The 15,024-nt window shown below is 43.9% G+C and overlaps 1 protein-coding gene across 2 annotated transcripts in view; it reads right to left on the bottom strand.

The window, feature by feature from the left end:
• CYBRD1 (cytochrome b reductase 1) overlaps window positions 1-15,024 on the bottom strand; it is a 265,585-nt gene that overhangs the window by 117,299 nt on the left and 133,262 nt on the right. For both annotated transcript variants that reach the window (XM_069616198.1, XM_069616197.1), the window contains exon 2: window positions 11,960-12,168. In XM_069616198.1, coding sequence (XP_069472299.1) covers window positions 11,960-12,168 — 209 coding nt within the window. The remainder of the gene's footprint in view (window positions 1-11,959; window positions 12,169-15,024) is intronic.

Raw genomic sequence — 15,024 nt, 5'->3', positions numbered from 1 at the left:
TCTTTTTTGTAGAGGGCGGCTAGTTTAGAAAGTTTAAGTTTATTGGCTACTGAAGGGAGTTTTCTCCAGGTAGCCTCGCAATTTCTTTTTTGCTGCCTTAAGTTCTTGAGGAATGGAGTATACCATTTGTTTAGATGCGTTTTAGGCATGCTAGGTCTGAGTTTGAGGGGGGGCGATAAGGTCCAGTGAGGTGGCCATAATTTTATTGTATTCTTCGACCAAGGTCTCTGGATCCGAATTATCAGGGAGTGAATTAAGTGTGGGGAGTAGGTTGGGGATGAGTCTCAACTGTGATACTCTTCTTGTTCCTCGTGAGTGTGGGGGTCCTGATACTCGGCAGTGGTTCCGGTCGAATGGTAGAGAGCATGAACAATACCAGGTGGTGGCCAGTCCAGGCTAATGGTGAAATGTTGGTGATATTAACTAGACAATTATAGTCAGCCACCCAATCAAGTGTTCTGCCTTTAGCATGTGTGGGTTCCATGCTTCTTTGGGTGTTGACTATAGTGCTGGCAATTTGGTCTTCCGGGTCATTGTAGCCCATATTGAAGTCTCCAAGGGGGAGTACTTGAGTGGAACTTTTAAGATTGCTGGATAAGATAGTGTTAATGTCCTCGTCAAAAGTACCTATTGGGCCTTGAGTGCGATAGATCAGGTGGATGTTGAGAGTTTGGGTGTTGGTGAGGGACTTTAACTGAGTGTATTTTGCAGGAGAGGACATTGGTAGTTGTTGCTAATCTCATGGTGGGACTACATTTGTGGATAATAGCGACACCTCCTCCTCTAGAGTTGGGTCGATCTTGTCTTAGTATGGAGTAATTGTCTGAGACTGCAATCATGAGCATAGGTCCTGCTGCTGGATGTAGCCAGGTCTCCGTAATAGCAAGGAAGTCGAGGTCTTCTTTGAGGATCAAGTCAGCTATTTTGTTTGAATGAGCTACTAATGATCTGGCGTTGATCAGGGTTCCCTTGATTTGGGGGCTCGCTGTGGTTTTAGTAGTAGCAGTATGTGAATACTCCTGTGTTAGTTCAGGGGTGCCCTGATTGAAAGGACTAGGTAGAGGTGTGGGGTTAGAGTTCTGGGGTGAGTTAGATTTTCTTGTAGATAAACTAGATCGGACTGGTATGGTTTTAGGTTTCTGTATGGTAGGCAATGAACGGGCAAAGGGCTTGTAGATTTTAGCTATTCGGGATCTAAGTCCTAGGTTCCTATCAGTGGTAGAGCGAGGGAGGCTGGTAAGTAGCAATGGCTGTGGGTGATTTATAACTAGGTGTGAGTTACTAGGTGACTTAATATTCAACAAAGTCGAATCCATCGTGATGGGCGAGTGAGGTGCCATACTAGGCAGTGCTGTGGTATTTATAATGAGCAGGAGGCAGGCGAGCGAACTAGCAATCAAGGGGCACATGCTAGGTGGTAGTCGCAAGTGTATTGGGTGAAAGAGATGGTTGGCCTAATGCTGGGACAGGTACTGGGACAGGGGCGATACAAAATTGGACACTCTTTCGATAAAGTACAACAAGTTAAGTTCCAAATGTGGAATATGGCGCGCAGCTGGGTCATACAGAATGAATGTTGCTTGCCGAGGCACAGCAATTTTCTAGCGATTGAGAGCGTAGCCGAAAGTGTAACATTAGGCAAGGCAGACACTAATCATGGTCAAACATGCAGCAGGGTAAAGTTCAATCTCAATATCTTGATTGACGCGATGCAGCATTTGATCTCGTTGTATGCTGATGACTGTCTCTTACAGAAGCATTGCCCTGTACAGAACCTCCCGATGGGGCTGGAGGTGTTAGACAATTTTGCGAAGATCACTGGCGTCTCCTTTAGCAAGGAGAGGTCCTGTACCTTCCTGCTTACTGGACTTCATACTTTTAGACTAGAAGGCCTCCTGAGATTCGGGAAATTGTGGGAAACTCAATCATTTCGATATCTGGGGGTCAATATATGGTACCAAGCCGGCCATATGCATGAGGACAATATGGTGGGTGCTGTAAATGGGATTTCCACGTCTATTAAATTTTAGAGCTGATTGCAGTGCTGATGGACTGAGTTGCATTGGTTAAAATGGTGGTGTTGCCTTCTCTATTGCACTTCTTTGCTAACGTTATGTCCCTTATCCCGCACTCGTTTTTTTTCATCTCTGGACTCCCTCATAAATGGATTTCTTTCGGGTGCAAAGAGGCATAGAATTGAACTATCTATGCTGAAGCTGCGATATGAGGATGGAGGGGTCCAACTGCCGTGGCTTGAACTATACTACATGGCAGATCAGGCACAGTTCCTGGCTAAATGGCTGGTGGACGACATACGATATGTCATTTATGAACGCGCCTGTACATAAGTGTTTCTAGGCGCAACAAAACAAGGAATGGAAGACAAAAGGACAAAACAATGATCTTACTAGGCCTTGTGTCATTCAGATTGCGCAAAAGGTGGGGGGAGGGGAGAAGTACCAAGGGGTGAGGGGAGAGTGCAATGAAACACGCAAGTACTGCCAGGGAGGTGGATCATAAGTGCAGGGAGTACAGGTATATAACGCTAGATACCTCGTTGATATATGGTGCCATGAAGCCAGTCGTTCTTAAGAATGATTTGTGGATCGTGGATGGCTGCTTAAAGTATAGGCCGTACATGTTGGACCTAGGGAGGATGATTTGGAATAGGATTAGTAAGGTCCTGAGCTTATGGTACGCATACTCCCCAAATATACCACCATCTACGAGCCTATGCCGAGACAAGTGTGATTTGCCCTTATTTAGGAGACGAGAAGGGCTGGCCGGGGCCTTGTCACTTGTGGCGATACCTTTAAGGACTGAGTGTTCAGGAATTTCTCAGAGGTGGTTGACGAGTATGGGATAAACAAGGGACAGTTCCTGGGGTACAATGGGCTTACTAACTTTGCTAAGGCTAAATGGCCCATATGGCCAGGGAAACCCAAGTGCGATTACATACTGTCCACATTATATGGCTTGGACGATGGGTGGCAACCTGTGACACACCTATATTAGAGCATGCTTGGTGCGTGGGAGGCAGAGAGACAGAGTGAGAATTTGAATTAGAAGACAGGCAGTGGGATACAGCATTACTGTTTGCAAAAAAGGTTTCTAGGAATGTATGATTTTGTCTGCTGCAGTTGAATATCATGTATAGGACATACATGACTCCACGTAAGGTTGCACGCTGTAATAAACAAGTGTCCCCCAGATGCCATGGGTTGGCCGTGTGCCTGCAGACTTCCTACATATGTTTGGGTTGTGCCTGAAGGTGCGCTCCTTTTGGCTCCAAATACAACATGCACTGGAGGTGGTGGGTGTGTGCAGATAGAGAGGGATCCATATGGAATCCCTGCTTGGCATATACCTCTGCCCAGATATTTTTTAGACGCATCGTTAGAATTGTAGACCGGGCCGGCATTCTCGCCAAATGCAGAATTGTATTGTATTAGAGGGTTTTGCAGGCCCCGATTGTACTGTATGGTGAAGGGATTGCTTGAAGTGGTCCACGGCAGAGACAGTGGAGTGGTACAGGGCCCTAAAGAGTGGCAAGAATGAGCCCACTGCAAACTTGGAAAATTGGAGGGCTCTCTTGCAGGCGATGTTGCCTCATTCTGATGACAAACCCCCTTGAGAAATTAGCGCTGCATGTACACCGGTTTATATCTTGTACATTGATTTGCTGATTAACCCAGCATGTCTTGTGATACGTGCAGTGCTGAACCCCACGCAATGTGCGACCCAGATACCCCTGCCCATTATGCCATTCGTTTTTTCTGCCTATTACAAAGATACATTGCTTGATAACGATGATGTCCTGCTATTTGCCCTGTTGTTGGTTTGTTTGTTTTAGGGACTCCCTCATAGCGCCTCAATGCCCTCGGGTTTTGTACGCTTAATAAATGTAAAAATAAATATTGTTTCTCCTTGTGTTTGCTCACAAAATCTCAATTAAAAGATTTTAAAATAAATCATTCTGTCAGATCCTTCTCTATATCCCAACAGAATATTTAGTGACATCCCTGTAATTTATTTTCGTTTTGCTCATTTATCTTTCATGACAAGGGCAAATGGTCACGTTCATATCAGCTCATTATGAGCAATTCCTGAAAAAAAACGAATCACAACCTAGACAAACATGAAAACAGTCCATGAATAAGGGTCCTCTAGTCGTTTGAGAAGGCCACCAGTCACCCTACTATTGACCAGTCTAGGGTTTCCCTATTCCATTATGATAGTCTAGGTTCAGTCTCTCTTATTGCTTAACATATTAGGTTGTGTGAATCCCCCCACTTCATCAATAATAATACGTACCTCATTGTCATTAAATGCCCCACCCACTATCATATTTTGCATTAAGAACGTATTGTAATAGCAACGCATCCTCTGGAGTGTTCAGTGTTAATATAATGAATGATATTTTCTACCAACTACCAGAAGGGAGGGCTACATAAATTGTGAAGGTGAAGTATTTCGTTCTTTTGTATTGTGAAATCCTATTCAGTCATTGTAAACATGTTCCATTATACTTTCAACGGTTGCTAGGTGAAGATGCCGTACTTGGATCTCTACAATATTAAGAGTACTATTAGTTACAATAATGAAATCCCACTTCAGTCTATCCGCAGCTTGCATCACAAGACCCAATACATTTCCATAATCCCTCATTACTCTAGTTTATAGCAGCACTTGCTGTGTTCCAGAAGAGTGATTACGTGGTCAGAGGTGATTTGCAGAGGTGTGCCAGCCTCTTTGATTGCCTCGTCGCGGCAGCTACAGTCTACATTTCTCTAACATGAGAATGCCAACCTCTGTAACTGGGTAGGTACAGCTCCTTGATGGTTAGGAGTAATACTATTTCTGTCACCCAATGATATTCTTTAGCAGAGTGGTACATGTCAATGGTGTCATGGTCTTTGAGCACGAGCCATTTTAGAGTAGGAAATACAAAGTTAATGCTAGAAAGCCTAAATATCTCTACGTTTTCCAATGTCATTCTAGCAAATGGACATAACACAAATGTCCCTCATGATACCAGGTCTGCTCCTTGCGCATTGTCCATTGGGAGTATGGCTGAATCAATGCCAGTACCAGGGATTACTCTCAAAAGCGGAATTGCAAGAGGGTTATAATTTTAGAGCAATTCAACACCTGCATTGTTCACTATGAAAGATCAAGTAAAATATCAAGTATGTTCTACTCCTCCAAGAATAAATTAAAATACTGAAAAAGCCCTCTTGAGCTAGGGCAATTTGATCAATTACAGTTTTACTCTGGGTGGCATTGGACTTAAATATCCCAATTCTTGCCACCTTTGCTCCCCCAAGGATCAACATGCTGCAGCCTTTACCCACTTGGGTAAAATGTTGGAACCTCCCACATTTCCTACCACATCACTATTCCAGGTTTGTCCATGAACATCTATATACTGTGCACCAGGTCTAAATTGACCTATATGCATTGGTTGACTCCACAAAGCCTAATATCCATAAGACAGCCCCCATAACCATGAATACTCCTTTTTGTTTGAGGAGTCAAAATAGTTTTTCTGTTTTCCTTCCACCCGCCTTAGTAGGTAACACCTTTCACTTCCCCTTTGCCTGGACAGGGTCTCCATGTTTCCGTTTTATTCTGTCGATGTTTCTAAAGGAATCCACAGTACGCAAGGGATTGTTCATTAATTGTAGGTTCAAGCAGTAGCAATGTATTATGCTGGTTTTGATTTCAGTATCCCTCACCAGTTAATCACCAGTAGTACTTCCACGCCCAACAGGCCAGAGGGTAGGTTTCTTCTACTATGGTGTTACTAACTATTGGCTCCTTACTGCCAGGACCACTATGCCATTGTGATTAACCGGAGTGAGAGATACCTGGCCCGTCAGTAAACGCGACACAGTATTACATTTGGACATTATCTTATTAAGCATCACTGCAGGAGACAACACACATAGTTAGCTTTTTTTTATGACTAACAGATGATCTCAAAACGAAATGCAATACTGCTGGTGGAAGTGGCTTTTCATCCATCTCACATCTGCATCTATGTTGTTTCTGGAGACCCGACCTGACACCTGAGCCAAGTTGGAGGTAATACCACAAGGCCTTTCAGGATCATGTTATTGCTACTTATCGCAGCTCTCGGGGCCAATTTCACCTGGCCAGCCAATACAGGCCGGTTCACAAAGAAGTTGCCAGGAGTAACTGAGTTTCTCTTGGATTGGCGCTATGTGATTCAACAATAATTTACTGATAGTAACTCTGGCTTACTCTGGTCTTTCTGCTCTTCTTTGTGATTCAGCCCAATCGCTTTTTAAATGTTTCACTGCAACTTCTATCCATTCACAAACTGGGAACTGACTTTGCCTTCATTACTCATTAGATCAAGGTTTTCTCCCACTCATGAAGGAGAGTGCAGGCAATGAAAAGGTACCGCTTAGTTCAATCATATTTCCTTGAATTGCCACTTTAACAGACCAATCACATTCAATACCATTTTCTCTGCACCTCTTCAAGGAGTCCTCACCCGCAACTGAAAAATGTGTGTAACATGAGGCTCTTGTAGAGGAACAGAAGCAGGAACAAGATCGTCCTGATGCAATTTACAAAGTAATTTCCAAGCCATTATTAATATGCAAAGTAGAACGGGTTGTAGCTAAGTGTCAGGAGGTTGTAACTGTCACACTCGTGCTCTTGTCTCACCTGTTTGTCCTTTGAAGTCTTCTTTCTTGGATTCGAAGGACTTTTTTCCTGGTCGTTCGATTCTTTTACAGGAACAGACGAGTCTCCTCCGTCGTCAGTATGCAGGTGTATGGATGCAGTTCGGATTCCTGCCTTGGGAAGATGGTAAGGTTAGAAACGTCCAGAGTTCCTTGAGGGTTTTTCGTGGGTATCGGGTAAATGTCCAGGAAGGAGCAGGGGACAGGAACAGATCCGCGAGGCAGAAATGTAAGGAGCGGTACAGACTGGATACCAGGAAGGAAGGGAACGGTACCGCTGTAACCAAGGGAGAAGGAGACGGATAAGGAAGGAAAACAAGGTAACGGCTTGCCTGTACAACAACACGGAAAGTTAGCGTTGAGACGCGCAGAGCCGCGGGGGCATGTCTGTTTTCTAGGAAGTGGCAGACATAGCTCGAACACTAGACCGTGGCTTGCCTAGCAGCATCGGCAATGTTGGTAGTATACTGGACATACTACAGTGCTTAATAGACCACGTATTTCAGAAAGGGCGGAAACGGTGAATCATGACAGTAACATTGTTTAGAAGAGCCTCTGGTAGTTTAAGCCCAAGACCTAACAAAGGTTAGTTAGCCCTTACTTTCCTGCAGCAGTATTTAATTCATAGTGGTAGTCGTTCCAAGTTGTACTAGCTGGTAATGACCAAGCGAAGTGAGAGTTATTAACCTGGGCAGTGAGCCATTTCCAGCCATTACGGCCTAGCCGAGTGGCCATACCTGCCATTAGCACCACAGACTTCTACCATGTTTTGAGCAACCGCATTGGTTGCTCACACCCTCCAGGGTGCCAAGACAGTATCCTCTTCATAATCAATGGTAGGCAATAAGGCAGAATGTAGGGCAAAAGGATGCAAATGTCTAACAAGCATCTTTAGGCAAGGGCGAAAGAGAACATTGTAAGTCAAAGTCTTAGCCTAGGAGTTCCAGTAGGGTTAACAGAAGATGTAGTAATCATAGACCGTGCTGAATCCTGTATGCTAGGTTAACTTGTGGATAGAATGCCTGGGCTCTTGACTGACCGCAAAGCACTATGCGTGTGCAATGTCTGCCTGAGGACAATAACTTCACAGCCACTAATTCAAAAGCATTGCGGGCCTTCAATCACTGTGGCTACTTCTACTTCCTCATCAGTGTGTTAGAAGTAATGCAGCAATATATTAAACATAACATCAGGAGAGCATCATACACCACCTGGATGGTGTCTGCCTGGTGTATGATGCTCTCCAAATCATGAATACGGGCGACTCATGCCTTCTCGCCCTCCTTGACTTTTCGGCTGCATTCGACACTGCTGACCACTGCATCCTTCTCTCCCCGCCTTGCTGGCAGGATGGGATTCTCTGGCACTGTTCTGAATTGGTTTACCTCCGACCTCTCAGGCAGACACGATGCTGTCCAGATTAACTTATTTGTGTTTTAACCGACTCCAGGCCTCCTGCAGAGACCCCCCAAAGCTCCGTCCTCTCACCAATCCTATTTAACCTTTACTTGGAGCCTCTGAGCACTCTACTCAAAGAGCCCAATATAGCCATCCACCAATACACAGACGATACTCAGTTGTACATGAGAGTAAACATTATGCAGGACATCATTTGTCTCCGCGATTAGCTAGCCATCATGCAGTCCTGGATGTCGACTGCCTACTTCAAACTACACCCATCCAAGACTGAATTTCTTCTCATCGGTCCAAATGCTAAAAACAACTTGTCCAATAATGGCTCAATGATATGTGCCTGTAAGGATTAGATCCACAACTCTCAAACTCAGCAAAATCCTTAGGCTTCACAATTGACAGCAATCTGTCCTTCCAGAAACACAGCCAAGAAGGCCCAAATAGCCTGGCACAGAATCTCTGCCCTTTGAAAAATTAAACCCTTCATCCTGCCGCAGGACTTCTGGACCGTAGTGAAGGCACTTGAGGTCCCGCACATCGACAGAGAAAAGCTCTCCCGACAGGGCACCTAGCTGCTCACTTGGCTCCCTTAAAACAGTCCACCACGCTGCAGCACTTCTTATTACGGGCGCAAAGACATTTGACCAAATGACCCTCTTCCTACGCGAACAACATTGGCTTCCACTCCAAGCCAGGATACAGTTCAAGACTGCATAATATCATTTACAAAGCAGTCAAGAATAGCACACCAGCATACCTGCCAGCTAAGCTCCACATATATGGTAGCACACGCTCCTCGTGCAGCAAATCCACCAACCAGCTTGAATCACAACTCATCCGCAAAGAGAGGACCGTAAACAATCCTTCTCTTGTCATGCACTCACCCTCTGGAACTCGATCCCGGTGTCTGATCGGAATGCCCCCACAATTGTCCAATTTCGCAAAATATGGCTCTTTCAACAACACCCGACCAAGGACTAATTCCAATGGATGCACATACTGGCACATAGACCTCACAGTACTGCGCTACTGTTAAAAGATGCCAGCCCAAATGCCGGCTACCCACACTCTGTACAGCACTCCACTGCTCTATTGTTGATTATAAAAAATCTGAGCTGCTTGCACAACAGTGCACAAAGCCAAATCCTTGCTGCCTCCTTATGTTCTCCTTTTACATTTATCTGACCCCTACCTCAGTAAATCTATCTCCTTGAGGAACATTATTCCCCTTTCCTTATTCCAGGATTGGTACCCTTTAAATGAGTGTGTCCCCTTGTAGTCTAGCTTGTGTATTGCCCCAGGAAGTAATAGAACAGTCCACCTCTAATTTCCATTCTCTCCTCAAGAAACGCCGGATTCTCTGATGTTCTCCAGGTGCCGTCCAAACTGTGTTAGGTTAGAAATCTCTGACAGTTGGTATCATTGATTGCCTTTTTTCTGTGGACTTCAACACTTCACCAGCTTGTTTCTGCTGTAGTGTTGTAAATGCTGAGTATTCCACAGACTGCATGGTAAATTACAGAGCACATAATCCCTTTATGACAACACTCTCTGGCATGTTTAGGACATGGGTAAGATCTGCATCTTTGAGCCATTGCATGAACGGCCTAGGTCTGATAAGCCAGTCATTGGCAGCTGAGCCAGCAGTTCCCCAGGGGGAATAACAGTTAAGGAAAACAGTGGGAGAGGAAGTAACATCAAAGTAGATCTGCTGCAGCACAGCTGCAATTGCCTGATTTGCGATATTAAAAAAAGGCAGGAGACTGGATGGGCCCATCCAGCTAATAAACTACAAGATACATTCCTCCTGCACTGAAACGCCAGTAATCAATAAAATACCTAAAAAGAAGTTAAGGGAACAGAGGATTGTGTTACTGGACACCTTTCTGGGTTGGGGGGACAATCCACATGCATTTAGAAGGTTTTTATCACCGCCGGTGCCCAAGCGAATCCAAACATCGGGTAACAAATCCTATACTACAAAAAGTGCAAAGCCTGTGTGGCCGCAAACCGCCACGAGGGAATCTCGAAGATATTTCTTCAGGCCATAGAACGAGTATGCCAGGGATACCAGGGACAAGGCTGTGCCAATATGTTTGGTCCATCGAAAAAAGTGGGAAAGCCCCAATTACTTCTATAGAGAAAGAAAACAGATGCAACTGAATCTATAGTGGCGACACTGAGGCTAAAATAGAGGGCTTGTATCCAGAATTATGGGACAAATGGCAATGGTGGAGCTACAGAAGCAACTGAATGAAACATAGTAAACAATGACCAAGCGAGTCATGCTTGGTCAATTCCAGCAGAGTACAGAAAGTGCCCTCTTACAGCTTGTAATTTAAGTGTAAAGACTGGAGTATCTGTAAGAAGTTGCAACTCAAGGAGTAGGCATCCTACAATAGTTCCCCTGTAAAGCTCCCGCTAGTCACATGAGAGTCCTGCCAATCTGGATGGCACAATGACAATAGCACGATCGCAATGGGGTACTGAAGAATCCATGATCAAACCTGGAGCCTCCCATTAAATCATGCCAAGCCACAAGTCAGGAACAGGGAAGGACTTCGGGTGACAAATTAGGCGAAAGACCCAGCAACAGTTGATAAGATTTAAGCAATAAAAAATAAAAAAGATATGGGAGCTGCTTAGCACCACACCCTTATGAACGGATGCGTCTTCTCCAGCACTCTGGATAATGTTGTAACAAAATGGGACCTAGGAATACAGGGGGATCCACACACACAGACTGTCCATCTCCTGGCCCATAAGTATAATGAAACATGTTGGGAGAGAATCATTTAGGGCAAAAAATAAATCCCTTTTTGATTCAGGATAAATACAAATATGCGGTTTCTAGTGTCTAAGATGCAATTGAATAGCCTACAAAAAAGATCTGTTTATTTAGGAGTGGTGTAATGCATAGAGAATACAATGTCCCGTTTACACCATCTAACCATGCCTAGTTGCCGATTCAAAACCTTATTTTTTTTAAAGGTTTTTATTATTTTGAAAACAAACAAACAATACAAACCAAACATGCAGCATTATTTACAACAGACTCGTGAACATCAATTAACGCACATTACTGCTCCCCAAATCCCTCCCCCCCCCTCAAGAGCTTGTTTGCGTTTCTCGTTCTGTATCTGCTGCGTGTGGCCGGGTATCGCTTCCTTCCGAAGCTGCAGAATCCATTATTGTGCCAAACAGTCCTGTTATTAACACTCTCCAAGCCATCAGGTTACCCACTTCTTCTTCCCCGCACTTGCTACATGCCTCCTGCCACACTACCGTTTCAGCCTCCGCACATTTTTGCAAATCCCGCCACCATACCTCAACCCGTGGCTTGTGGCACTGCTTCCAGCCCATGGCAATCCTTTTAGCAAGCACATATGCCATGTCCCTCAGTTTCCCAACATGTTTAGTATTCCGTGGTCTGGGAAACCCTCCCAATAGGCAGGCCCAGGCCATATCTATGTTTAGCGTGACCCCTTTTATCCGCTAGTTTTCGTGCCACTTCCCCCCAAAAAGCTTCAATCACTGGGCAAGACCAGAACATGTGTGTCATATCTGCATCTTCCTCATCGCATTTTGGGCATGCTGGTCTTCCTGCGTTTACAAACTTAGATATTCTCTTCGGGGTCTTATAGGCTCTATGCGTTATGTAGAACTGTATCTGCTGCAATCTGGCGTTTCTGGACACCTTCTTGTGATATCCCATAGCACGTTCCCACATCCCATGCTGATTCAAAACCTTATTATAACAAATGTGTTTTTATCCTGCAGTGCCCCATTTACTATGTAAAATATTGTTTTTAAAAGCATTATTTTCTTACCTGCATGGCATACAGTATAACAAGAGTCAGCCCAACCCAGCTGTGCAGGCTGTACATGTTGGGAATGTTCTTGGCGTTGTGGAAATCGAACACCGCTACCACGGATACCACCACAAGAATCAGGGCTATACAGTGCAGCCCCGCATGGATGAACTTCATCAGGAGTTTGCTGCAGTTCCATGTCCAGGGTAAACGGTACACAGTGATAGCTGCAACAAAGGAAAAATATACATATGAAAAACCAATATTCCACTTGCGATGAAATAAGATACATTTAAATGTGTATTAAGATAAGCATAAACTGTCACAATGGTTTTAAGAAACAAATGCAAGCTGGTCATGCAATTAAACTTATTGCATGACTAAGGCAAGTTCCACACTGCAACGAACTTATGCAAATAAGGAACTGGATCTGCAGAGACCAGCTACTGAGCAGATCTTGCCTGGGGTGGAAGCATGCAGAACTCCCCCCAACACCCCTAAACTCAATCACTTCTCTGGCCTCTTCAGAGGCTACAGCTACTCCCTCTATCAATCTCCCAGCTACAACAACCGTGGCTGCAAATAAATGAGTTCACGTATTCACTTGACAATCGCCCCAGCCAATTAAAGTTGGCATTTGCAGAGTAGCTCTGCAAATCACACAGCAAGCATCATCATGAACCAGCACCCTATTAGGGAGGATATGAAATGGCTACCCGAGGCCCACTTGACACTTTGCTGCATGCCTGTGAAAGAGCTTAGGTCCAGATGGCAGCGCCTTAAAACCAAAAACCAAACACAGGATTCATCTCCTTCAGTCACCAACGAGTACCACCAGAAAGCACTGGAATGCCAACAAGAGGCACTGCCAAATAAACACATACTCTTAGCACTCTGTATGAAGTTAGCGATCCAGTTTAATCAGCGCCTGCTGAATTGCAAGATGTTCTAAACATAGGCAAACGTACTGTCAGTGATGGTACTCAAAGCCTTCCACAGATTGGACAGTGTTTAAAATAAGACTCCCAGTTGTGGAGGTTCAGAAGCAATCTCAAACATTCCGATGTTTTTTTATTTTATCTTTGTATTTGTTTATTGGCTAAAAAGCAAATTAACCTTAACAATGCATCATACACAAATATTCAAATCTTAACATTTCCTTAACAGAGGAAAATAAAAAGAAAGGAAAGAAAGAAAGAAGAAAGTTCATAAGTTCATGCTCAAAATCAAGTTTACAAACTACACAACATTAAGATGGGCTCTCCACAATTTCATCTTTAAGGCCCAATGAGTTAAGAAATTCCAACACAGCGATACCTTGCAATATTGGGGAGCCTCTCAGGCAGCATTTCCAGAAAGCTAATTTATTAAAATAGTGAGCTTTTTTTCCCTGTATTTTCTTTAGATGTAAAAATCTCTTGAGTCAGTTGAGGACAATGTATCACCAGGTGCTCCAGAGTTTCTAGAGTTCCGGTATCCTGACAAAATCGACAGTGAAAGCCCCAAGGGCAAGTCATTTTATATCTCTCCAGGATTTCTCCAGTTCTGAACAAGTTCCAGGGAAAGCTAGTAAAATCACACTGCAATCTTTGACGAGGGAAGAGTCTCCAGTGCTGGGCCGCTTTCCCCTTACACTTATGTTAATGTGTCAAGGGAGTGAGACTCTTCTGCGGATTACATTTTTCAGTCAAGACAAACCAATCAAATAAATTCAAAACGTTCCCCACCCTGGAGGTATTACCAATGAGCTCCACACTTGTCGTACCTAAAGAATCAAGGACATCTTCACATAACAGACTAAAATCATTCAGCAAATTATTCTCCCTCTTTAGCATTACATGCCCCAGTGCCGAATATCGGGTGTTCACACAAGGCACCAGAGGTTTACGGTAAAAGGACAGTTTTTTTCCATCTTGCTACAGAAGTAATCCCACACAAAACTAGATCAAACCAAATAGCGATATTGGGGACAGAGTTGGGTAATCCCATCATTCTTCACCATATTCTGCCTTCCATTTTGCCCAGAAAATCAACCACCAAACAGATATATTTCAATACCATAAGTCAATTTCGGTAAAACTACTCCTAGATAGAATTTAATAAGCGGGATAACAGAGTATCTACAGAACTTATTTTTTACAAATAACATCTGGGAAATAATGAGGTTAAACTTCTGTTTGAAAAATCCTGACTTCACTCTTATTTGGGGAGCCAATTATGTAAACCACCCAATAATAAGTGACCTTTCAAGCCATTCCTCACTGATCTCCCATTTCCCCTTAACCGCCATTTTTCTAGCAGTGAAATTCGAATCCTTTGTTCTTGATAAATTAATTTTCAACAGGCTTTCACCTACATATTTTTCAAAGGCATCCAAAATTCTTTGCAAGCCCACAACCATGGAATTGATCAGGAGGAAATTGTCAGCGTATGCCAACCAGGAGTGCCGCGTCTTACCTATTTTAGGTGAAATAAAGTTAGAAGGCTCAATGGTTTCCCATACATCAGAGACGTGAAGGTTGAAGAGACGGGGGGCAAGAATGCACCGCTGTCTTACACCATTCCATGCCGGTATTATTTGGGTCATGATGCATGTTTTAGTCAATTTAACCTGAAGAACTGTGTTCTCATGCAACCTAATGATTAGTTTTAATAAACCTTGTGGAATCCCCATTTGGTAAGTTTGGCCCAGAGCAGGATCCAATTAACTAAGTAGAAGGCTGCAGTAAGATCGATTGTAGCTACACACATAGTCTTGTAACAGCGTTCCTGGACTAAGTGCTGACAGAGTTTAAGGATAAACCCATTCAGCGAAGTCCAGTGTAACTACCTGAAACCCATTTGCCACTGGCTCAGACGCCCAATACTATTCGCCCAAAGCTCCAGATGGTTAAGGAGGACTGCCGCAAAGATATTACTGTCTGTCAATAATTGAAATAGGGCGATAGTTCTTGGGGTCTTAGCATGGGCCAATTGTATATACCGGAATGATATATGAGCTCTTGCATGTTGCCGGGTAGCTTTCCTGAACACCGATATCTGAAAAGAGAAATGACAGAATAGTTGCCCAACAATACATACTT

The sequence above is a fragment of the Ambystoma mexicanum genome, chromosome 9 (assembly GCF_040938575.1).
Source record: "Ambystoma mexicanum isolate Mex_15411 chromosome 9, UKY_AmexF1_1, whole genome shotgun sequence".
NCBI classification, from domain to species: domain Eukaryota; kingdom Metazoa; phylum Chordata; class Amphibia; order Caudata; family Ambystomatidae; genus Ambystoma; species Ambystoma mexicanum.
This window is presented reverse-complemented; position numbering and strand designations above follow the sequence as displayed.